The sequence below is a fragment of the Ictidomys tridecemlineatus genome, chromosome 9 (genome assembly GCF_052094955.1).
Source record: "Ictidomys tridecemlineatus isolate mIctTri1 chromosome 9, mIctTri1.hap1, whole genome shotgun sequence".
Lineage (NCBI taxonomy): Eukaryota > Metazoa > Chordata > Mammalia > Rodentia > Sciuridae > Ictidomys > Ictidomys tridecemlineatus.
In genome coordinates, this window is record NC_135485.1 from 106,836,958 (window position 1) to 106,864,007 (window position 27,050).

The window sequence follows — 27,050 nt, forward strand, 5'->3', positions numbered from 1 at the left end:
AAAATAAACAAGGAGAGTAATGAATTACAGTAGATGGGGTAGAGAGAGAAGATGGGAGGGGAGGGGAGGGGGGATAGTAGAGGATAGGAAAGGTAGCAGAATACAACAGTTACTAATGGGGCATTATGTAAAATTGTGGATGTGTAACCGATGTGATTCTGCAATCTGTATTTGGGGTAATAATGGGAGTTCATAACCCACTTGAATCAAATGTATGAAATATGATATGTCAAGAGCTTTGTAATGTTTTGAACAACCAATAAAAAAAAACATTGCCAAAGTGCATGGAATTTATAAGTATTTTCTTCATCCATTTATCCAATAGGCATTAATTGAAAACTACTGTGTGTCATTCATGTTATAGTCTATAGCATTTTAGTCAGTACTGTATGAAGCTGCAGTAACATTTAGACCTCCCTGCCCAAGACTGATAGCTCAAGCATGATGCAAAGACACACCTGTTTATGTAACAGTCCTAGGGAGGTGACCTTGTCTGCTGCAGCACTGCTTCCCTTACTGGGGCATGGACTTAGGCTCCTCCAAACTGTCTCTCCACCATCCTCTGAGGTCTTACTTTGTTTTGCATCCAGCCAGCAGTAGCAGGGGAAATACAGTGAGACCCAGCAGCTTCTCCAAAAGCCTGACCTATAAAAGGTACATATGGCTTCTGCTCACATTCTGTTGACCAGTTTTGCTTTGTAGGCACATCTGAAACTAAGCAAGCTAGAAAATATGGTCAAATTGTGTCCATGGGAAGATGTAAGGAGCTGGCAGTCTCTGCCATGCAATCTGTCTATAAAAGTAGTCGTTTTTCAAGATTTCTTGTGATCTCATTGCAGTTCTGTGAAGTGCACGGAGGAAAAAAAACTATTTTTATCAATTTAAAGTTTAAGAAAATGAGAAATTTAGTGCCATGCTTAAATTTACTTACGATAGTAGCCAATCCAGGATCAAAAATCAGGTTTTTTTCCTTTCATTTTAATGTTCTATTTTTCCATATTTAGTTTTCTCTGTCACTGAAGATTTCATTCTGCAGAAAACAATAATCCAAATTTCATTTTTATTTGATGACTGTTAGTATTTCAATGGCATTGTGATTTTTTAGAAATTAAATCTCTTCTCTTTTCCTAAGCAGCTTTTTTTCCCCAATTACATTGTGATAGGACCTCTGCTGCCTAGGTACATAGGAATACTCTTAAGTTCCAGCCTCCCTTCCTAGAAGTTCACCTGGGTGGAGTGATCATTTGTTGCCAATGACTGCAACTGACAATTATGCTGCCATTTCCCAGCTAAGACACTTGAGAGCAAGTGTGAGTCCTCTGTTCTCTCTTGGAGACTCTAAAACCATGGTTAAAAGGGTAGATCTCCTAGTAACCTCATGAAGAACAGCTTCCCTGGAGACTTTTTGTGATGCTGAAAATTTAGAGGAGTTATGTATCCTTTGAAGAGAATATGTTTTAAAAAAGGAAGTAGAACAAAACTTTGCCTGAAGACATGAACAGGCATATAATGTATTAGGCATACACCCTGATGAAAAAGACATGGCTGGTTCTGGAAGATGTCTTTGTGATGTTGAAAAATTAGGGGAGGACACAGAACAAAAATTAGGACACAGGATAGCAGAAACTACTCCAGCTTCTAAAATCATGTTAGCTAACTCATATTATGGGCTTATCCTGCCAAGAATTTTATGTGCATTGCCTCATTGAATCCTTACAACAACCCATTGAGTTAGGAACCTTAATTCCATTGCTCTGTTGAGGAAAGTTAGATTAAATGAAGAAGTTTTTTCAAGATCCTACATTTAGTTAAAGAAGAACCAGAATTTCAACCAGATTCTTTTTTCAAAGATCATACTCTTAGTTAAATCAACTGCCAAGGAGTAATTTAAAATAAGGTTTTATTAGCATAACTTTGGCAGTCTGCAATTCTATGTAAAGCCTTATGCTATCAAAAACTAAGTGCAAAGGGGGAAAAGTAAGTATATGTAACAGAGTCAGCAGAAGGGCAAAGAGATTTTCTTTGTTAAAAAAAGGTAACAAAAATTTAGAAAATTCATTATATTTGGGCATTTCATTAAATTATTTCTCCCTCTAGAATGATAAAAGAATCATTTGATATTAGGATTTCAGGAATGTATAGAAATATTTTGGAAATATGAGAATACATAATTATTTATCAATCCCTATACAACATTAAATTTGAAAACTGATATTTTAGCACAAGTTCAAAATACATGCTCTTACCTTGACCTTATGTAATGCTAACATTTTCATCTCCACTTGAAATTCCACAAAAATTTTCCTTGTTGTATGTACATTAGTGAGTCATTTTTGTATATCATAATGGTCTTTAAAAAGGAAAATAAAAAGAAATCTTTTCATTGGTACTTGATCTGTATTTACTCAGCTATTATAGATAATTTTGGAAGATCTAAAAGGCATGAAAACTTCAATTTTTCCCCTATTTTTAGTGTGAATGCCCAGCTTGCTCAATTTTGAATCAAAGTGGTTTTTATGATGCCTTTCTGTCTAAGGTAGAAGATACAACTCCTCTCTTGATTGAAAAATCCCTTTCTTCTACATTATATAGAGTGCACATAATCACATATCTTTAAAATAAGTGTACAATAGTGTTCTAGGACAATATTCTTTGATTCATTCCACAAACACTTATTGTATGCCTGTAATATGTGTTGGCCATGATTCAAGTCCTTGGCAACTGTACATCACAGCCAACAATCTCCACCCTGATGGAGCTCATATTCTAGTTGGAAAATGTAAAGACCCAAGAGGGCATGAGATCTTATATGTCCATGTTATACCTTCACTTAAATATTGACATCTTCTTATCCTGTTCAAAATTAGCCTACTTGGTGATTTCCATACAGTTGCTGAATGTTCTGGTCTTACCTGTTACTACTAAACAGGAGCATCAGGAAGGCCAAATAAAGGAGGTGCACAAGCATTCTATTGCCAATATAATTAGGGTTACACACTGCCACCCACTCTGTCAGGGTAGCTCCAATCTGTCCACAAAACAACATGCAGTAGAGATCTGGGGGATTAGTAAAATCCCAGGTGACTTGGCTAACAGGCAAAATAACCAAAGCAAATCTCTTTAACTCATTCAGGTGTTCAAACTCCATTTCGTACTATCCTGGCTTCATATTCATGGCCCTGAACAATGAAACTCCCCACCTAACCCAGCTCACCTAACTCCACTAAAAATTTCCAAAATCAACTACCACATCTTTCTCATCTTAGTGTCCACCTAAGATAATAACCAACCAGTAAGGCTCCTCTCATATCCTAAGTCTATTCAGTACCTGAAATGATTATATACTTTACTGTCAAAATATTAAAAGTAAATATAAAGGGAATTTTACAGATTTAAAGTACTTTTATAACTATTCCTTCATTTCTTTTCTCACAACCCAGCAACCACCCCCACCCCCGCCACACACACACACACACACACACACACACACACACACACACACCAAAAAAATGCTTCATTTTAAAATTGGGAAATAAAAGCTTGATGAATTTAAGACTTGCCAAAAGTCAAATAATAATACAGAGCAGGAATTTAATTTATTTTCCTATCTGAATAAATCACTTGGTTGTTGTATGTTAGATGAATACTTTTTCTATCCACCAGTTGTTATAACAACTTTCCTGGATGAGTACAATTTGTTAAAATATAAATCTTTACATTTTTATTTGAAAAATCTCACTGGGAATTTGGAACTTCCTATTTTTTAAATATATATATTTATTTTTGTTTATTTATTTATTTTTTATGTGGTACTGAGGTTCGAACCTAGTGCCTCACCTATGCTAGGCAAGCGTTCTACCACTGAGCTACAGCCCAAACCCTGGAACTTACTATTTTTAAGATAATCAAAGGGCTGTCCCCAGTAGACTATACTATGTATAAGCTACTTAAGTGGCCTTCTCTCAGAAGTGATTGCTCTTAATGCTTGTTTTTGAATTATTTGGAGTCAGTGCAAAAAGAGGCCCAACTGTGGGTGGAGGGGTACTGGGGATTGAACTCCGGGTCTGAGCCACATCCCCAACCCTATTTTGTATTTTATTAGAGAGAGGGTCTCACTGAGTTGCTTAGAGCCTCACTTTTGCTGAGGCTGGCTTTGAACCTGAGATCCTCCTGCCTCAGCCTCCTGAGCCCCTGGGATTATAGGTGTGTACCACCACGCCTGGTAGTATTTATTATTGTAGACACATAGATCTTGCTGCCATTGTCAGAGTGTTTTCAGAAGATTACCAAAAATAGTGCTCTTAACACTTGTGATTAATGACTTATATAAGAACATAGCTCTGAAACAATTTTGTAATAACAATTAAAATTATTAGAATTCTAAGTCAAATTAGCCTTGTTTACTAGCAGAGACAGATTAATCTTCCTAAAGGATACATCATTTTTTAAAATGTCATTTCACCAATTTACAATATTCAGTTTCCCTGCTCCAAAGAACAAACGTCTGTAATTGCCATTCAAGGTTCTCGGTGAATCTCTCTTCACATTCAACATTTTTATGTGAACTATTTATGTGAACTATTCTTCCTTGCAATGTTCTGTGGTGGTGGTTGTGGTTGTGGTTGAATCTCTTTGACTTGACTGTTACCCTTTCTTCATGAAGTGTCTGATTTTCCTGTCACTCTTTAAACCCAAACCGTGCATCTGTGTCAATCTCAAATATTTTACTTGCCCATGTTTCCTGATCGCTCTGTCTTAAACTCCATCACTACAGCTTTCTTCGTGGGGTTTCCAGGATTTCCCAAACTGTGAATTACTTTGAAGGGACCAACATAGAGAGTGCCAAACAAAACTATATTGAAAGCCAAGGTGAGACGGGGCTGTGTCCGTGTTGCCTGAAGTTCTGTGGTTTGATATATTAGGGGAAATGGTGCTGATTCACATAACACCAACTTTGATGGCAGAACTTCAGACCAATGTCTGCAATTTACTGATGGGCATTCTGAGTTTCTTAAAGGAAAGTATATTAAACAGAAATCTTGAAGATGTTTAACTATGGAACCCTTTTTTTGAGAAATGGTTTGAGAAATATTAATGTAGTAGAAAGAATAAGAATATTGAATTCAGACAAATATATAGCTGATTCCTTTTTTCAGTACACATTGGCTGTATGAATCATTATTTAAATTCTGATCTCTGCTATTTCCCAGTACGACAGGTATAATAATACTAATTCATAATCATTGATATGCAGATTAACTAAGACACATGGTAGACACTGGTTATCTTTTTAAAAAATTTTATTGGTGCATGATAATTATTCATAGTAGTAGGATTCATTGTGCCATATTTGTACATGCTATGACATAAATTGACCAATCATACTCCTCAGTATATTGCTTTTTCCTCCTGTCCTACCTCCCTCTGATCTGCTTGCTCTACTGTACTGATCTCCCCTGTATTGTTGTTATTAATATTTTCATTAGTGTGTTATAATCATACATAAAGGCAGCATTCATAGTGGTATGATAATACATAAACACAGTATAATTTGGTATGTTTCCTTTCACAGGATACTAGTTATCTTTACTCTCCTGAGCTACAATTAAATTCATATCTGTGATTAAACCTTTTCCTTTGCATTATAGCTGTTTAGATACAAACAATTAATTTAACATACATTAACTGGACAAATATTTTTGAAAATTACTCCATGGATTAAAACCAAATCTTTATGACAGAGTCCCTATACTCAATGCATGCCTATTTTCTTTTCTTTTGAATGAAGTAATTATAAGTGATTCATCTTTATGACTTCCTAGGAAACAACCACCAGGCACAAAACAGATGGTCAAGGATTATCTCCATGGCAGAACATAACAGGATGAGACTCTCTCTGCAATCTTTATCAATGTGTCCTGAGCATATAGAAGAGTGCTTGGTAGGGGCTGGGGTTGTGGCTCAGCGGTACAGGGCTCGCCTAGCACATGTGAGGCCCTGGGTTTGATCATCAACACCACCTGAAAATAAATGAATAAATAAATAGATAAATAAATAAATAAATAAAGGTATTGTGTCCAACTACAACTAAACATTAAAATTTTTTAAAAAAAGAGTGCTTGGCACATAGTAGAGCCTCAATACGTATATACTGAATGACCAAGCATAAAGAATAGGAAGACCTATAATTCATAACAGTAGTGTTAACTAGATTTCCAGGAAATCATTATTCACCCTATTGACTGGAATCTTTTTAAAAATTTTATTTAAATTAATGAAATGTATAAAACAAGGAAGCCAAGAAATGCATGTATTCAGATTTAGGTCATAATAAGAATTAAACTGTCAAAGAGAAATGATGGAGAGTGTATATTCAAATATAGTGATAGGTTTGATGTTTTAGGAAAGATATATAGGAGAATGTTCCATTTGCCAACTTAAGGGAATGTACCCTTCTGAATTAAACAAAGTGCCATCATGGTTTTATAAAATTGCTTCACTGAATTCCAAAGAATTTACACAAGGCAGAGGTTAAAGAAAGCATTTTAGTTCCAATTTGGCCTCAGAAAAGTTTCTTGGCACCGATTCAATAGATTTCTTTTCACCACCAAAGTTAAGAATAAGAACTAAATGATGGTCAGTGCTGGTAGTATTGATTTCTATTGACTCATTACAACCTTGAATACAAGACAGAGATATTTTCAGACCCATCACTCCCATTATCCTTCAGACCTGACTCTCTAGGTGCCATGTATTTGAAAACTCAAATAAAATACAGAAAGACTGCTTCTCCTGTGAAATTCAAAACCTAATGCTCCCACAAAAGAAAGAGAAAAACAATGTTGTTATTGCTGGAGTAAGAATCATTTGTCACTCTATTTAATATCGTAACTAAAATTTTAAGTTTCAAGACGGGAAATAGTGCATTGAACTCTACTCATCATGGAGCTTTCCAGAGGCACTAGGAATCCTTCAACCCAGAGTCACAATCCATTGAATATTCTTTTGACTTTTAGACAAAACAAAGACAACAAAACACAGGTCCTCATTTGACACATTTGGACCACTTAATAGAATTAAGCAACTATAAAACTATAAACCATAACCAGAAAAGGAAATAAACTCAATGACAGTTATGAAAAGCTTCTAAGCAAATCACTTGCACCATTCAGTCCCAGCCATGTTATTATTAAAACTTTGTGTGAATTCATCCCTTTAAAATTCTTAATTGTCAAATAAAAATTGGGTAAGTTTATGGTAGGCAACATGATATTTTCAAATATGCCTGCATTGTAGAGTGGTTAAACCAAGCTATTTAGCATACGCATCACCTCAGGTACTTTTCTCTGTGTGTGGCAACAATACTCAAAATCTTCTTTCTTAGTTTTTGTCAAGAATATAATACATTATGATTAAGCTATATTCACCACTTGTATGATAGTTCTCTTAACAGTTATTCTTTTTGTCTTCCTAAAATTTTCTATCCTTTGACCAATAACTCCCCAATCAGCTCTCAGTAGCCACCACTGTACTCTCTGCTTCTATGAGTTTGACTTTTTTGGATTCAAAAAAAAGTGGATTCATTCCATTTATAAGTGAAACACTGCAGTTTTTGTGTTTCTGTGCCTGGCTCATTTTACTTGAATTAATAACCTTCTGGCTTACCTACATTGTCACAAATGACAAAATTCCTTTCTTTTGTTTTTAATACTGAATAGTATCCCATCATGTGTGTGTGTGTGTGTGTGTGTGTGTTTGTGTGTGTGTGTGTTGTATTTTCTTTATCCATTCACCTATTGGGTTCATATTTTGGCTATTATTAAGTGTTGCGATGAACATGGGAGTGCAGGTGTCTGTTTGACATATTGATTTTATTTCCTTTGAATACACCTACTAATGGGATAACTAGATCTTATGGTAGATCTATTTTTAAATTTTTGAGGTGCCTCCACATTTTCCCATAATGACTGTAATAATTTATATTTTCACCAATAGTGTGCAAGGGTTCCCTTTTCTCTATACCCTTGCCAATACTTTTCATCCTTTATCTTTTTTATCATAGTCATTCTAATAGGTATGACGTGATAGTTCTTTATGATTTAAATATGTATATCATTTCACATAATTAGTGATGTTAAGCATATTTTAATATACTTGGTAATATACTTGGCCATTTGTATATCTTTTTTTTTTTTAGAAATATCTATTCAGGTCCTTTGCTCGTTTTTAATTAGGTTGTTTTCTTGCTATTGAGTTGTTTGAGCTCCTTATTAGATGTATGGTTTACAAGTGTTTTCCTCCATTCTGTTTTGAAAGTGGGCATCCCTGTGTTATTCTAAACCTTTTAGGAAAAGCTTTCAACTTTTAACCATTGAGCATTAGGTTAGCTGTGAGCTTGTCATATATAGTCTCCATTATATTGAGATACAGTCATTCTACACCTAACTTGAGAATATTTATCATGAAAGGATTTTGAATATTGTCAAATGCCTTTTCTGTGTATACTGAGATGATCATATGACTTTTGTCCTTTATTCTGTTAATGTGAAGTATCATGTTGTTCCATATATTGAACTGTTCTTCTGTCTCAGGAATAAGTCCCACTTGAGCATGGTGGAACTTTGATATGCTTTCAAATTCAGGTTGCTAATATTTTGTTGAGGACTTTTACAACTGTATTCATCAGGATTATTGGCCCCTACTTTTCTAATAATGTCTTTGTATGGTTTTGATGTGAGGATAATGCTAGTTTGATTTTTTTGGAAGAGTTTAAGAAGGACTGTTCTTGATTTTTCCTTAAGTGTTTGGTAGATTTTAACAGTGAAGCCATCTAGTCCTCTGCTTTTCTTTTATAGGAGACTTTTCATTATTGAGTAAATTTCCTTATTCATCATTTATTCAGATTTTCTATTTTGTTATGATTCAGTCTTTGTAGGCACTGTGTTTCTCAAATTCATCTCAATCACAAATACAGTAATGTAACTAATAAAATTATATTAACAATAATGCTAATACACAACTAAGTCTCAGTTTCAAATTGCACAACATAATTTTAGTTTTCATTGCCTATTCATATATTAAAAATTACATTAAAAATTCAAGAAAAAACATTTCAGAGCAGAGTTGGTAAATTATGTGTTTACAATGTCTGTAAAGATTGTCAAATGACCTCGTGAAATATAACCTGCTATAAAGATTGTCAGATGACCTCGTGGAATATAATCTAGCATCCTGATAGTGAAGTTCTGCCTTTCAAGTTATCATATTTTGATTATTATAGTCACAGTTATAGGTTGCTAAAATGATTATCAGTTTTATGGTATGACATCCTTTTAAATAGTGGCAGGGTATTTTGTGATTTAATTTAGATTAAGACATCTAGAACTGATATGTTTCATATTTTAGATCATATTAGTGAAGACTAATAGGATTAGGCTCCCAATGAAAGCATAAGAAAGAGACCACACTAATTCAATAAAATGTCATAATATATTCCAGAACATCCCTACCTGCAACTTTGTGCATTTCCCACTAACTCCTGTCCTAACTGTGAATGTCCTGTAATGAGATTTAGGAGAGCTCTGTAGCTCTTCTCCATTAGAGAGATGGGGGTGGGGCTGGGAGGCAAATTGCTGGGCCTGTGCAATGTGTTGTCTCCCTTTGCCAAAGGGAAGATGAAGTCCTTGGGAGGCAGGAGGAATACAGCTCAGACACACATAACACCCAAGTCTAATGCTGGTTTAGGTGGGTTTCAGTTAAACACTCATGAATTATCAGAAGGTACAGTTTGGTAACCACACTTTTTAAAATGTATTAAGATGGTGAATAATTTTTAAGTGTCAACTAATAAACAAGGTACTTTTATTCAGTAAATAAATAGCTAAAGTCAAACAATATTTGATCCATTTTTATATTTCTGCAACTTAACATAGTCTCTGACATTAATGATTTTTAATAAGTACGTGTTTGATGGCACTACAAATTCAATTTCTATGGGAATACACATATTGTCGTGAATGATTATTCAAGGAAATTCATCATGTATTGCTGATTAGTTTAGAATAATATCCTAGGAAAATACTATTTGTGGGTGCCTGATCACTATTATAAAATTAAAGGTATACTAAAGGTAAGTAATCAATGTCATTTAGTAGGTTTTATTGCCATATCCATGTATGGCCTCACAATGATCCACTCAGAAGGTGGCATTTACATCTGGATTTCTATATTCATTTGAAACTCCCTGTTAACAAGTGTATGCTCAGACTCATTATAAGACTTCTTGCTATAACATGCTAATTACTTTCCTGCACTCTAGCTCCCAAACCACAATGAATCATATTATGAAAGCAAATCACTGAAAACTTCAAACAGCATGCGTCTTTGAGATGCCACTATTAAGGGAAACATAATGATGGGGAATCTTTGATGTTATCAGATGTGATGGAAACTACACATTTGTATTTGTGTAAATCCTGTAGACTGAAGCATTTCCCCTACCCTTAAATAACCTGAAACCAATTTCAAGTTCCCAAATGCTCTTCAAAGCAGCCTGCCTTGGAAGTAATGCTGATGGCATTTCATATTTCAAGAAAGCTTGCTTTTTCCATCTCAGGACTTCAAGCAGATTTGAAATTTTACTTTCAAAGAGAAAAGATATTACCTGCTTTTACCCAAACCACTGGCCCTGGTTTGATGATGAGCAAAATGTCATAGGTAATGAACTTATCTATGGTAATAAAACTATGGTATGTAACCTTGTAGCTCAGAGTCTGAATACTGCAGCCGATTCCAGGGAATTCTGAACTGATACTTCATGGTGCCATTCTTTCTTGTTCTTGTGTTGTTGACCAAAAGTTGGAATGTAAACTTTGGAACATGTAACAGAATAACTGTACACAACTGTAATTAGTCCACCTCCTCCTGAATGGGGTGTCTGTGGAGCTGAAGACAAAAAATGGTGTGTGCTTGATTCCAGCGCCCACAGGGAGCCCAGACCACACAATTGAGAACATTCATACTATGAATAGCTCCTGTAGCAGGAGGGTCGGTCTGTGGCTTCTTAAAAGGCTTCAGATTTGTGGTCAGTAGAAACATCCATGAGCCTATTTGGGCTAAAGGATACAGTGGACCTAGTGAAGTTCCACTAGCATTTAATTAGGTTTCCTGTAATTGCTTTAAGTAAAAGTGGGGAATGAAATCTGAGGTATCCTCTTGGGACACAAAATATTTGTATGTGGTTTTAATATCCTGAGCCCATTTGTTGATGCTCTGAATTTTAGAAAGAGCCATTATAGTTTGAAGGAAATATACACAGCAGGTTTATCAGCCCTTTGGTAACTGTAAATTGGAAGAGTTGTGTTTCCAGTAACTGAATTTCTGCATGAGGAGGGAATGTATAAAGAATTTCTATATTCATTTGAATATAGAAAAGCATTAAACACCAGAGTGAAGAAGAAGAAAACAGGAAGAGATGGGGTTGGGAGAGAGATTGCATTCCATCTATCCAAAGACACAAATTTCTAGATATTAGAAAAATGAGAAAAATTATAGTAAGATCAGAAAAACAGGAGGCCTGAGCAGAGCCAGGAAAGAGGGTCGAAAGTAATGCTATTCACTGATAGTTTGGGATTTTTGCTGTGAAGATTGTTATATCAGTTGGACACTGGCTAAAATAATGCACTGGCTTTTCAGATAGGGCTGAAGGGTTGCATTATAGCAGTTACTTGAAGTTTCTTTTTAAACTGGACATTGTAGAAACACGATAGGATTACTAATTTTCAAAACTATAAGATATTTTTTAAATATATTCAGTAAACTTTTGACAATGGATCTCATCCTTTCTTATGATTCTAAAACCCACTTTCCTGGTCCTCAATCCAATCGAGAGGATCTTTAGTGGACCTAAGAGCCTACTAGTTCCCATGACTCAAGCCCTCTCAGCTCTTAATAGAAAATATTGTTCACTCCTCTGGGGGACAGTACCTGCTCCCACTGGGTGGTTGTTAATTTCCTGAGTACTCTCACTCATTTGAGTATTTCTTAGGTGTTACAGAGAAATTTCTGGAATTCCTTTTTAGGGGTTTCCCAAAGGCATACTCTCTCCTGTCACCTATGATCAACATTACAAAAAAATTTATTACTTTTTGGAACTTGTTAAACTCCAAGGAATTGAATAAATAAATATACACACACTGACATACATATACACACATGCACAATATCACAATATACACATGCACTCACACACATGTATATACAGACACATGATATGATATCATATGATACATATAAGATGTATAGATGTATATATATATATATATATACACACACACACACACACACACATATATATTCCTCTCTGATCGTGACATCTACTTGCTTAAAACACTTCAATGATTTCCATGGCTTTTAGGAAGAAATCCAAAATTTTAAGCACTGTGTACACACAGAATGATTCCCAAACTTAGTATGTATCAGAATTACACTTGGTGTAAGTTGTTAAAAGCCTACTGATTGCTGGGCCTTACTCTCAAAGTTTCCTATTCACTGAGGCCGGAGTAAGGTCTGAAAATTTGCATTTCTAACAGGACCCCAGGTGAAACTGATGACACTGTCATAGGAGTCACTTTTTGAGAATCATTGGACCACAAGAATACATGAATTAGACTCTTTCTTTTGTCTAGTTTCATCTCCTATTATTCTCCATATCCAGTGCTTACAGTGCTCAGAGACATTTTGGGCTCTCAGTCTCCTAAATATCTTTCTTAGCTCCTTATGTTCTTTTGTTACTTTATTTTTAAATTTTGAGAAAGGCTCTCATTAAGTTGCTAAGGCTGGCCTCAAACTTGTGATCCTCCTGCCTCTGCCTCCTGAGTTGCTAGGATTACAGGCATGTACTCCCACCCTGGGCTCTCACTATATAATGCTACCAAGATAGCTCACATTGGTTCAGTCTTTCATGCTAGATTGAACTTCTTTGTTACTTTCTCTCATCCCTATAGCTCGCCTTTGCAGCACTAAAAACAATTATTCTTAAATAGTAAATAGTATACCCCATTGTTAATATGAGTAATTAGAATTTCTCTGTGCTCAGTACAATATCTTTTATGCAACTGACAATAACACTAATTCAATGAATAAGTAAATATAAAGTAAATAGTGCAAAGAGATTTATTTAATCATTCTTATTGTGTGCCCTTACTTGGCTCAAAACAAGTTCTCCTACTCCCTGGATATTCTGCTAGTTATCTCAATGGACACTCCATTCTGAAAATATGTGTATTCCATTTCCAGGAGAACTGAAAGTTCCCCACATACAATGTTCAGTTAATCCATTTACTCACTGCAAAAATGAGCATTGCAGAATGATTCTCTGTAACAATCTTGATAGCTAAAGATATATATACTTGAAATGATAATCCCAGATTCTTAGTTTAATTTTTGTTATCCAAGATTACATAAGGCTGTGAAATAAATTGCAATTATTTCAGCATTTTGGCTGAAGGACTTTAACAGGATTTTAGTTACATTGCAATTACAATGCATCAGGTGGATTTTCAAGATATCTTGCATGAAAACCCTAAAGGCATATATTCTTTGATTAGGATATTAGAAGTATGTTAACTGAAGTATTTCTTTCACAAAAAAATAATGGGCTATTATAATTGAAACACAACTATTAAAGTAATTGAATTTGTTAAATTAGCACCACAAAGATTATAGATTTAGGTTGTTCTCTCTCATTTCTTGTGAGGAGTTGGAAGACTGTATATAGCACCTGGGCATCCTAGCCACATTATAACTGAGGTACAGTCCTTAGATGTGAAATCTGAGTTCACTCCTCAGTAAACAGAGGGCTATAACTTGGTGGGGGGTGAATTTTATTTAGCAAGCTCTCTGGGGAAATCCATTATTTTGTAGGGTGATAGATTCACTCTGCTTTCATCTTCAGATGAATCCAGAAGATTTGAAATAGCAAACAAGAGAATGAAAAAGTGGTTCAATAAAGCGACAGGAGCCAGCTGAAAAACCAGAGCTGAGAGACAACATCTGGATGTTGACCCATGGCAACAAGAAGGATCACTGGGGAGAAAATATGTGTTTCATATTTCATTTGGTACAGATCTTCTCTTGACTTGAACCTCCCTTTCTCTTCTCAGGTCTCATTGTCCGGGAAGTGAGCATTGAGATTTCACGACAGCAAGTGGAAGAACTCTTTGGGCCTGAAGACTACTGGTGCCAGTGTGTGGCCTGGAGCTCAGCAGGCACCACGAAGAGTCGGAAGGCTTATGTGCGCATTGCATGTGAGTCGCTGCACACACACACACACACACACACACACACACACACACACACTGGGTTTGAGAAACTATGGAAATATCAGAAAGTTTAGACCATAACTGATCTAGTGTCCCTGATCAAAATTCCTGGTGAAAAATCGCTCCAGATTTCTTCATTTGAGCTATACATCCCTCTGAAGTTCCTGAGATAGCTTTCTTTTTTTTTTCAAGGCACTGGGTAGTTTTCCTTTAGAGATGTGAAAGAATTCTTTCTACTTTCAAAAGATTCTTATTTTATTTTAATCTTGTAGTAATTAGGCTATAGGAGAACCAAATATATTTCTTTTATGGGTTGATTTAAAACTGTATTGAGCAGTGTCTTTATTGGAAATTAAGACTGCCCAGATCAAGCTTCTCTGTTTATCTAGGAACTGTTGTCGTGCCTTAGAACACAGCCCTGTTTTCCAAATTGTGTTAATTTCTAGAATAGTCATGTTCAGGAAAAATGCCTCAGGGAAAAAAAGGGTTCTATAATCAAATAAATGTGAGAAATATATTCTTTGACAAAAATTAAATGTTTATTCATTGTAAAATTTCTCAGATTTGTGGATATGCTAATAGGCACATTCTCCCCAAGAGAGACCAAGCCCCTGCAGAACCCTCTCTCCCTGAGTACTCTACTTCTGGAGCAGCATGAGTATTGCTAGACCCTCTTAACGTCCCATATATGGGATACTCCATTGAAATTCACATGTTTTATTTTTTGAACCTCTTAAAATGGCTGAAGCTTACTGAATTCTCTGTTGTGGCAGGTGTCAATAAGACATCCGCTGCGTCTATAAGTCACATCAGTGCTGACTCATGTGCTCTCAGGTGCATGCCCATCTCTTGCTTCCCTTCATTCAACTTGATCTGGAATTGGACCATTACAGACACTTCCCCTTAGTCTCCATGGCTAAGTCTTTTCCCTGTTCTAGTCCTTCTTCCATGTTACCACGAACACAGTCTTCCTGAAACTTAGGTCTCAATCTCACTTCTACCCTTGCTTAAAATGTTTCAGGGACATTTAAAGTCAAAATTTCTTATCAGAATATTAGAGACCAGTGCCTTAAAAAAACAGAAATTAACTTTCTCACAATTCTGGAGATCAAGGTGTTAACAGGTTTGCTTTCCCCTGAGGCCTCTCTGTGGTTTGCAGATGGCCACCTTTTCACTGAGTCCTCACATGGTCATTCTCTTTCTCTGTGTACACATCCCTTGTGTCTCTCTGAGAGTCCAAATTTCCTTTCCTTATAAAGATAGCCATAAGATTGGATTCAAGCCCAGTATAAGTGTTTTATTTTAAATAACTCACCTCTTTAAAGCCCTTATTTCCAAATATCAAAGGGTTCTATAATCAAATAAATGTGAGAAATATATTCTTTGACAAAGTTAAAATGGTTTTAGTATAAGAGGTTTAGTATAAGATTCTGAGATACTAATGGTTAGAGATTCAACGTAAGCATTGGGAGCAGGGAGATACAGTTCAGCTCATAACCACCACATTTCATGATTTCCATATCCATGCTATGTTTCAAGCTCTGACCACAAAGGATTTCTAAACGTTAGTCACACCAGATTAGAAATGTTTTAATCTCCATGCTTTTGGATTGTTGCTTATGCCTAAAGATTTCACCTTCGTCTTAGTCCCTGTTATACTTTTTAAAATTAATGTATTTGACAAACATTCAGTGAGGATTTACTCAGTTCTGGGACAATTATAGGTATTAGGGATGGTGGGGGAAGCCAAACATATAATCATGGTTGCCCTTGTGGTACTTGTCTTCTGGTGAGGAAATGCAACCTCTGTATAAAATAAATAATAACCAGTTAAGGAGCAGCTAGTATGTGCTGTAAAGAAAAATAAAGCAGAAAAACGGAATGGGTAGTCAGGGTAAAGGTAGTCAGGGAAAGTTTCCTGAATAAGCTGATGGTTGAGTCAATCTGCCTGCAGGAAAAGGGCCAGGTGAGGACTAAGCTGATCAACCGAGCAGCAAGGGATTTGATTACAGACCTCTGAGGCAGGCACATGCAGCACAGCATCATCCAGGCAAGGTGGTTAGCCATAGAGGCCAAAACAGCCTGTGTGAGGGGAGAGACCTGAGGGCCTGAGAAAGGTAAGACTGGAGGGTAAAGATAGAGAGGGGTGTGTGGAGATGCGGGACTCGGTAGGTGCTGTGACATCTTGGTTTTTAGAATAAATGTTTAGAATCTTTTCTGCAGAGGAACTGTTTCTGACTTCATTGGGAGAATCACCTAAGGGCTGATGAGAAGAGATCTGGAGGGGCTACAAGTGTAGAAACAGGAAGAGGGCTGCAGCTAGGAGCTGTGTTGGGCAAGCCCAAAACAGAAGCAGGGATGGAGTGCTGAGAGCAAGATTCTAGACACATTTAATGAGTTTAGAAGAGCTTTTGTGGTGAGTTGGGATGTGAGAGGAAGAGAAGAAAGAATAGTTCAAGAGACCTGAGCCTTTTGAAGAACTTCTATCACGTGTTCCTGGTGAAACCATTCCTGTTCCATGCATGGAGGATAGACATTCCTCTCTATATATTTTCACAGAGGTTTGTTATACTTTTAATCTAGGGATTGCCACATTTTAATTATATTCATTTGTTGTAATGTTTGTATTTCATTCCAATGACTTCCTTGAGATCAAGTGTTCGTTTTACTTTATGTCTTCAAGTCTTAGTATAATGCCTAGAAAACCCTAGATGCTTAATAAATGTTTTTGAAATAAAACCACTATAAACCACAAGGAATTCCCTATGAAGTTTATTGAAATGCTGTACATTAATCTTTCCTCTTCGAATATGTCTAAAGAGATTTGCTCTTTGTCTCAAGTGGATTCTCCATGAAATAGACTGTGAGACGAGACATACTTGCAGAAAATGTATTGAAGAGCACTCTTAGGAACAATAGTCTAAGGATATCAGGATGTTAAGTGGAGGAATGGAGTCAATAGGATTGGGCAGAAGGAGAAATTGAACTTCAGTGCAAATCCAACAATGGCTAACCTATAGGAAGGTGTGGAGCACCAGTAGCCATATGGAATTGGCCCACCTGGAGGCTAAGGCCTTAGATGGATTAGTCAGTGGATGTGGGCTCCTCATGTACTGCCTACCCCAACAGCGAGTGTGACCTAGGACCAAGCAGCCTTCTTCCCAGAGAAAGATGGAGAGCTAGCAACACCAACATTGCCAATAGGGAGGGGACACCTGAAAGGGGATCTAGGGGGAATATCACCACATCCCCTATATTCTTTTTCCACAAATCCCTGAAGAATTGATGTTATTATTATAAGAAAGACATATGTCTTTAATCATTTTTATAAAGAAACAAAAAACTAATTGTTTTGGTTGAAGATTTAAATGAATTCAAAATCAGCTCGAATTATAATCAAAAGAGGCACAATGATAAAAAAAAAACAAGTTTACCTTTATCTTTCATTTCTATGTATATCAAGCACAATAAATATTTAAAATTGGAGTCTATTCTCTATATTAAATTATTGACTTGCCTAAAGCTGAAATTTAAGGGCTGCATAATTTCAAATGCTGGATTTCTATTTAATAAGCTTTCAATTTGATTTGATTTTTAGAGAAGATTGTGGTGCCAATTTTACATATATGTGTAAATAATATTGGTATACACATCCTATTTTTCCATGTAAAAATTAGGTATATAAATACAACCCCCCCATCTTTCTCTACAACATATTCTGCAAACCTAGCTACTTAATTCATGGCTTTTAATTGTTATTTGACATTTTCCAATTATAAGAAACTAAACTCTAGGAAGAGATTAATTGATCCATAGCACCTTTTCCCTCCTATAAGAATACTTAACAGTGGTTTACCTAAAACTTCATAATTAACAGAACTCCTATGTGTGGCCAGGGAACACCACCCAACATGTGATGATTTGTTCGAATAGATATATATCATGTGAAGAAACAAAACAGGTGAGGTTACAGGTTCTCTCTGTCAAGGCTGCTTCCTACCAAGCAGGCCTTGCTAATCCATGCATGTCAATTTTCTAGTCTTCATTGCCTCAAATGAGCCGTGTGTGCTTTGCCTAGTAACACTTGACAGATGGCCATCACAGAAAGTGCAATTAAAGTTTAAATTTAATTCACAGGAGAAGATAGCCACAATGCTAAGGTTAAATAAGTACAATGACTTCTCACCTAATTAGATTTATGTTTATTAGGTATACTGTAATGGCTCCATCGTTCTTTCTTGAAAAAGTTCTTTTGTCAGAAGTTGATTAAGCAGAAGAGAACATTGACAAGTATTTGTTTGCCAAGAATATTCCATGCCATCAAACTATATGAGAGAAAAAAAAAATAAGTTTGTGGGGCTGGGGTTATGGCTCAGCGGTAGAGGGCTCGCCTTGCATGTGCAAGACCCTGGGTTCGATCCTCAGCACCACATAAAAATTGAATAAGTAAATAAAATAAAGTTATAAAAAAATAAGTTTGTGAAACAATCAGGGAAGAGGAAAAATACGGAAATTGGAAAGTTTGAATTCACTGAGAACATAGTGGGACTGCTCTACATGTTCTTCCAGATTTCCCAGGTGGCTGCTCTAGCTTCCCTGGCAAAGAGAGGTTTCTGCTGAGAAAGCTCAAGTGGATGCTGCAGTGACTAAGTAGAGCTCTTCTGGCAGCACTGCTGTGAGTGAGGAAGGTCTGTTTCTTCAAGTGTTTCTTGCTAAGGGCCAACGAGAGGATCTCAAGGTGTGAGGCACGCAGGAGAATGGAATAGGCAAAGTGAGAACAAACACTTTCTTTAAGAACCGTTGTGGTTTCAATATTGCTGCTGCTGTGGATGTCGCTGGTGTTGATGCAGCAGTGGTGTGGTCTTCTGGGGAGAGGGAGGGGAGGTGATAAAATCAGCTAAGTGGAATGGCACTTAGCTGAGGCACATTGGCCTCAGGCCAGGTTGACTTATGTTCAGATCCAGCTTCCATCACTGACTGGTGAGATGCCCATCAAGTAACTTAACCTCTCTGAGCCTTAGTTTCATCAACCATGAAATGAAAATGATAAAGCTATTTTAAGATTTAATGAGATAAACTTGTATAGCATATGGCACAATGCCAGGACACAAAAGCCAGCACTCAGTGAATGATAACACATGTTCATGATAACAAACATAACAATTTAAATGACCTGATATATTCATTTTGAAACTTTTCCATGCTAAACCAGCTTGAAAAACTAAAACTCTCTTCTTCCTTTACCCCCTTCACGTCCTAGACCTGGGCTGTGAATCCTAGAGATGAAAATTCTTTTCTGATTCACACAACATTAGAATATAATGATTGCCCATGCCTGAGGATGGAAAAGCGGGTTATATGGTCACCCTCCTACAATTCATGAGTGAAAGTGGGATTTATATGCACCAAGAATTCATCTCCCTGGAAATGGTGGGAGAGGTCCTCAGGATTCCTATTTATCATGTGTGCAAACTGATAAATCACAGCAAGCATCACAAAGGCCACTGGCTACTGAGGGCAGTCAGAAAGCTCCTGGAAAGAATTAAGGTGATCAAGGTGGCCCTTGCTACCCTCCTCTCACAGTGCATGCTACCTTTTCTCTGTGATCAGAACCACCTTGTTAGACACCTGAGTTGGGATCAGCCTTGATCATATTTGTGAATCCACAGTATGCTGTTCAGAATAACAGTGTCTAGTAGAAATATAATGCCAGCCACATGTGGCCTAAAATCTTGTAATAACCATGCTTCACAAAGTAAAAAGAAACAAGTGAAATGAATTTTAATAATGTACTTCATTTATTTTAATATCTAAACTAGCATTATAACAAAATAACCAGTATAAAGAAGCATTATAGCTGATATTGTTTTTTCATACCAGTCTTTGAGATCTAGTATATGTACACTCATAGGACTTCTCAGATCAAAGGAGCCTCAGGTTGGGTGCTGAAAGCCACATGTGGCTGGTGTTGAACAGATGGGCTCGAGGATATCAGAATGGCAATGGAAGTACTGTTCTGGTCACTTCTTACGTGTGAGCCCATCCAGTCCTTGAAACAACACTGTGCGATGTCCGTTTTGTAGATGGAGGAAATTGAAAGCAAGTAGAGATGATAAATCCTGTTTGAGGTTACAGGGCTGGAATAAGGAGAAGTGAGTCAGTCCAGGAGCCCAGCCCTGCTTTTAACCAACATGCTGGGTGCAAAGACAGGAGGAGGTAAGAAGGATGCTGGCTATCCCTAAAGGTGACTTATGACATTATAAAACGTTTTGTGGTACATTTCTAAGAGTGGACAAGAAGGAAAATGAGGTCATGAAGTAACAGGGAGTACTTCTATTTACAGTATAGAAGTAAAGAGGATCTTGGCTTCCTGCTTCTCTCCTTTTGCTTGGTCTGCTCTAAACACACCATTTCCTTATTTCTAATAAGCAACCAACTATTCAGAAATAGAGGATCTTCTCCAACACTAAACCTGGGGTTCTCTTCCCCCTTTCATTCAGCTATCAGCTGAACTATCACTTCTTCAGAGGGGTTGACCACGGTACTATTGTCCTAATCTCCAAACGGCTTTATTTTTCTTGACATTATTTGTTTACGTTCTCATTGACCATCTTCCCTACAAGAATACAAGCTTCCTGAGGACACGCATGTTAATTTCTTCATCATCATATCCCCATTGCCTAAAAATAATGCCTTGCAAGTGGCTGTTGCTAAATTAATGAAGACAATGAATAAGTGGCAACAAGTGGAGTAAAACTGAAAGCAACTAATGAGGCAAAGGGATGATGCTCTAATGATAATCCTTTGTTCATTCGATAAAAATGGTTACTTTTTCAAGGAATGCAAGAACATCAGCTCAAGAGATTGCCTCTGTGCTCCCTTCCTCAAGCCCCCTTTCGCCTCTTGTACTTATTCATACACACCTTAGCCTTTATCAATGTGTAAGCTACTGTACAATTACATATCTACTATGTTCATGGTTTGTATTCTCTCTGTCCTCATCCCCTTAAAAACTAAGTTCCATGTGGGCAAAGATGTGTGTCTGATTTTTTTCATGATGAATTCAAAATGTTTAGAATGATGATTGACACAGTTCATGTGCTCAATGCACATCCCAAAGGAGTAGGTGGAATAGCACTTCTACATTCAGGTTCTATATTCAGGTATCAGAATTAAGTGTGTGTGTGTGTGTGTGTGTGTGTGTGTGTGTGTGTGGTGAATTATTGTGATGGTTTATATATACATAAGTCCTAAGTTATGACCCTTACGTTACTTTTCGATTTTATACCTGTCTAAAATATTTGGCATAAAATAAAATTAATTATATGATTTAACCAAATAATATATTTATTTATGCTAAAGGTCATGCCATGAACAGTGTCTAGTAGCTGGGAATAGTGGTGTCTTAGAACTCAGCAGATTTCCTGACACTAGGATCAATGGCCTGTTTGCTAAGGTACACGTCTGAGTTGAGTCTAATCCCTTACACAACTGTTAAGCCCCCATTAATGCCCATTGTAAATAATAGAGGCTGAATTTTGAATCAGAATTAATTGCACTTTTTAAATAAGGGAGAAAATTTTAACATTAAGTTTCTGCTTGTTTTGTATAGATCTTAATAGTTGTATGGCATTAAGAAGTGTGTAATGATATTTCTATTTCAAGATTTAGAACTGTAGCAAATACCTGATTGTGTCAGTCTATATTTTTCCAAACTTATTTACTTTTATATATGAGCAGAAGCTCCTGAGTTTCCTGAAGACCCCACAAATCCATGGGTATTTATAACCCATTTTTATTTTGAGATGCAGGGGACCATCTCATAGAATTCTGTCTCATAAAGTTATATTTTGGAGGAAATCATCTATCAATATGTTATAGGCAGGGTTGATAACCCACTGGACTAAAATGTGTCATTAAAGTATGTTTTATGCCACACGAAAAGGGAAGTTTATGGCTAAAATGCTTATTTGCAAAAATCTTGTCTGCTGTCATTGCATTCTTTCTTTGTACTCAGCGAAAAGAGCCTTAACTTTTTGGTATGTCAGGTTCCTCATCCATAAAGTCGGCATGTTCCTTATTATTTATCCCTAAGACATACCTTAAAAATATTGTGATGACATATAATCATTTTTTTCTGAAACTAAAGATGCAGTATGAATATAAAAGAGTGACTTACAGGGGGTGTTTTTTTTTTCTCCCTTTCCTCTGTAATGGATGTCATTTAGAATTCTAGCTCTAAAATATTTATTTTTTAAAAAACCCTTTAGCAAGACTATCTGAATACAAATGTATTTGTCTTATAAATACCCCAAAGTCAAGAAATAAAGAAGAAGGGCTGAAACTCTTTTTCCCTCCTTCAGGGACTGTGTTCACTTGAGATTTCAGAGTTTATTTTTATTTTTTTGTTTTATTTTATTTTTGAGATTTTTTAGTTTAAAAGATCACAGTGCAGTGAGGGATAGACCTGGGCTCAGCTGAGGATGTTGCCAACATGACCCTCCTGCCAACATGCTGGCCTCTGTCCCTGGATGTGACTTATGACATTATGAAAGGTTTTGTGGTACATTTCTAAGAGTGGAAAAAACTTTAGCTTTTACAGAAGGGAAATGAGATCATGAAGTAACAGGAAAAACAAAAATCCATCATCTTCATCCTTTCTTCTTAAGAAGCTCTATGTGTCCGTGTAGCCAGCATCTTGGCTTGTGCACCATGCACCTGACTGGCGATCCTGTTGTACATTAGCTGTTGTGATTCTCTCAAAAGGCCTGTGAGGTGGGCACTTATTACCCTTATTGGATAAAGAACAAAGCAGAAGCATGAAAATATTAGGTAACTTGCCTAAGTCATCATTGATAAATGATAACTCTGAATTTTAAGCAAATTCTTCTCTCTGCAATCTAGTTCATTGCACAGAATAGCAGAAATGACTCTTAAACTTTTCCATCTAACCAAAGAGGTGACTGCATGTAGTTCATCTTGGTTGGTTGGGTTGGTTGGTTGTTGTTTATTTTATCACTCATAATATTTGAGATCAAAAGGCAAGTAGAAAAAAGAAAATTTCATCTAATTTTTATGTACCTTGTATCCCTTGCATTTAAAAATACAATAAAAATTGACTAATATAATAATATTTTGTGATCTAAAAAAAATCCAGAAAAAAATCAGATATGCCTTTCCTGGAACAGAAAACATGACAAACATTTTAAGGTTCTATGGCATTAAGCCAGGTATTTTTCACTTTTAATAAGTACTCAAAGCTCTAAAGACTAATCTAGTTCTCTTAAAATGTGCAGTACTGGTTGGTTCACAGCAGTTATTTCCCATTAATAGCTAAATTGGGTGATTTAAACATAAATTCTACTCTACTATGACAACATAATTAGTCCCTTCCATCATTATTAGTGAAAAGGTACATTTTTTTTTTCACTGTAAGAACACAGGTACTCATGTTTTATCTGACCGTGGAATTATTTTATTCACTAGAGGAACACTTTGAAAATACATTAAAATTTTTTTTTAAAAAATTAAAAATGTATTCTGTACCTCTGTTTATTAAACACGTAAAAATTTAATTGAAAAGTAATTTGAAAGTATGAAACTATGAATCATAGTAAAGCAGCTATATTTGCTTAATGCAAGGTCAGGCCTGTGTCAGAAAGTATGTAAGATGGACAGCAGCAGAATGCTGTGACAAGGATCTCATCTAAGCACACAATTCTCCTAAATCTAGAGCTATTTTAGTAAGACAGGTTCAAATTTTGGAGGCAAGAAACTTAATTCTGATACTTGTGTTTGCCCTCTTCAGTCAAAATTTAATAAGTAAGTAAGTAAGTAAGTAAATAAATAAATAAATAAATAAATAAATAAATAAATATCAGTACAACATGAACTGGAAACACTTGACAGCTATACTGAATTTGGTGACAGGGTATATTGGGTATTTAGAGAGGATTTTTTTTTTTAAATGTAACTGCACTGTCCCAAGTGAGGCTTTTGTTGTTTTTGGTTTTCTTTTTTGGGGGGTGGGGTTACCAGAGATTGAACTCAGGGGCACTGAAACACTGAGCCACATCCCCAGCTCTTTTTTGTATTTTATTAGAGACAGGGTCTCACTGAGTTGCTTAGTGCCTTGCCATTGCTGAGGCTGGCTTTGAACTTGCTATCCTCCCGCCTCAGCCTCTTGAGCTACTGGCATTACAGGTGGGCACCATTGCGCATGCCAAGTTTGTTATTTAGTCTTCACAATAACATAAGCAATACAATAATCATTTTGTGTATACAGAAGGGAAAGCACAGAAACCTCACTAAGCAGTGAACCAGGGCTAAACCCAGGCAGGATGCAGCTTGGGTTCATGCTTTTATCCACTGTAAAATGTTGAATTGTGGCCACAGTGCACAGGGCCGTGATCTCTGGAATAGTAAATGTTACTTTATTTGGAAAAAGCATGTTTGTAGATGTGATTAAGATAAAGAGATCATCCTGAATTATCCAGAGGGACTCTAAATGCCCTCAAGAGTGTTTTACAAGGTAAAGGCAGAGGTGAATTTGACACAGAAGTGAAGGCAGTGTAACTATGGAGGCGAATATGAGGGATGCAGCCACCAAGAGTCTGGAGCTAACAAATAGTATCTCTGAAAAATCTCCAGAGCAGGCACAGTCCTGCTGCCCATGGTTGTGATGAGTGAAACATTTCAAACTTTTGGCCTCTAGGACAGTGAGAGAATACAGTTCTGTTGTTTTAAGCCAGGAAATTTGTGGTCATTTCCACAGGACATGAATACAACCGCAAAGCAACACTCATCCCCTAACACATTTACATGAAGGAGTCACGTACTCTAAATGGCTGGGCCACTTGAACAAGGGAGTTAACCTCTCCGAATCCTGATTGTGTAATCTGTAAAGTGAGGGGACTGGATTATTCAAGTTGGAAGATCTTTTATAGTTCTGCTCCATAAGAGAAATTATAAAGGAGACTTATCAGATTATTTTGGAAAATGAATTAAATTCAGCATTTATTAAGGAACTTCTATGCTGAATTCATGGAGATATATTTGTCCTCAAATTTGTCTAATTTTAAATTTTTCCCCAGATTTAAAACTTTAGTATTCAAGCCAGGTCTGGTGCATGCCTATAATCAGAGCAACTTGGGAGACTGGGACAGGAAGACCACAAGTTCAAGACCAGCCTCGGTATTTTAGCAAGACCATGTTTCAAATAAAAAAGGTATGGGGATGTAGTTCAGTGGTAAAGCATTTCTGGTTTCAATTCCCGGAACCAAAAAACAAAAGAAGACAAAACAAAATTTAGCATGCAATTGGTTGGTGATATATCTGATAAAAAGATGGCAGTAACTGTACCCACATGCTCCATACCAGGAAATTTTGTGCAGTGGACTCTATGTTGGGGATACAAATGCATCACATACTAACTCCAAACTCCTGCCTAGTTTTAACCTCCTGGAGTCCAGTGTTGAGGAGGATCCTGAGGCTATGTTCAGACTCTGTGGTAAAGAATGTTTGTTTATTTAGTTATGGACATATGAGCTGGAAGTGAATACAGTGGTGCCACATATTTGCCCTTCCTACTCAGAAGAACAAGAGTTAAACACTGATCAAAATCACTTGACAGTTTCCTGCTATACCTGCAAGAGCTGTAGGTTTTTATATGTAGCAACCATAGCAATGATGTTGGTTCAGGAAAGAATGTAGGGGCATTTTTGTCCTATACAGTCATCAAGAATTAGAGAAATGATAAAAATAAATCGTATGGTTAAAAAAAAAAGAATTAGAGAAATGATAACTTGTCTTTTCAGCCATCAAAGAACTTTTTGTTTTCCTGACTTACATTTATTTAAAATGTCACTAATCTTCTCAAGTTCATAATTGGTTTGCCTGACATTCTTTCTGAAAGTTGGTAAGGGAATATAAATTAATAATTACAAAATACTAATTCAGGAAATGTTATGCACGCAATCCTATTAACAACCAACCTTACCCACCAAAATCTCTTGGTCATATTTTTGGGATATGTGTCTGAAATTTAAACCAGTGAAGCCTTGGGGAGAAGGCTTAGGGAATTGTTCAGAGACAGAAAAAGACCATAAGAAATATTAACTTCCATTACTTTGAGCATTGAACTTGCTAGACCAACAGTCTCAAAATGGCGGTCCACAGGCCCAGTAAGCTCCACAAATTTTTGTTTAGCACTCAAAATATTGCTCAAACAAAGATTCCAATAAATTCTTGAGTAGTTGGAAATATACATGATTAGAAAATAATAACACAGAAATTCATATTACCAATTTCTGCTCGCTACAAAAGAAGTGTATCTGTGGTCACAGAGGCTGCATTCTTCTGGAAAGCATGCAGCCAGACCTGAGTAGCAAGAGTAAAGAGGAAATGGATTGGTTTATTGTTATTTCTTACCCACATCCTATTTAAATTTAGAACCCAACAGATAACCCAGGTGAGCATTCTGGAAACAAAAACATTCTTATTCCTAGCTTTGTACCATTTATGTTACCTTCATGTGAAGGTACATGTGAAGTTCAAGTCCTTTGATAGATAATGTCAACTCTCCCTGGTCACAAAAGTGAGCTCTGCCAAAGCTGTGTAATTACTAGCAGGGACTGAAGGTAAACCAATTGGTGAGAGCTACAGTGTGAGCAGGTCTCCTTGGCTCCCCACAGCTTCCTGGGTTGCCTGCAGTGTTGAGCAGTGCCATGC

At 36.5% G+C, this 27,050-nt stretch overlaps 1 protein-coding gene across 2 annotated transcripts in view; it reads left to right on the forward strand.

Annotated features, from left to right (window-relative positions):
- Unc5c (unc-5 netrin receptor C) overlaps positions 1 to 27,050 on the forward strand; it is a 349,998-nt gene that overhangs the window by 210,694 nt on the left and 112,254 nt on the right. For both annotated transcript variants that reach the window (XM_005337567.4, XM_005337568.4), the window contains exon 3: positions 14,163 to 14,306. In XM_005337567.4, the coding sequence (XP_005337624.1) occupies positions 14,163 to 14,306 (144 nt within the window). The remainder of the gene's footprint in view (positions 1 to 14,162; positions 14,307 to 27,050) is intronic.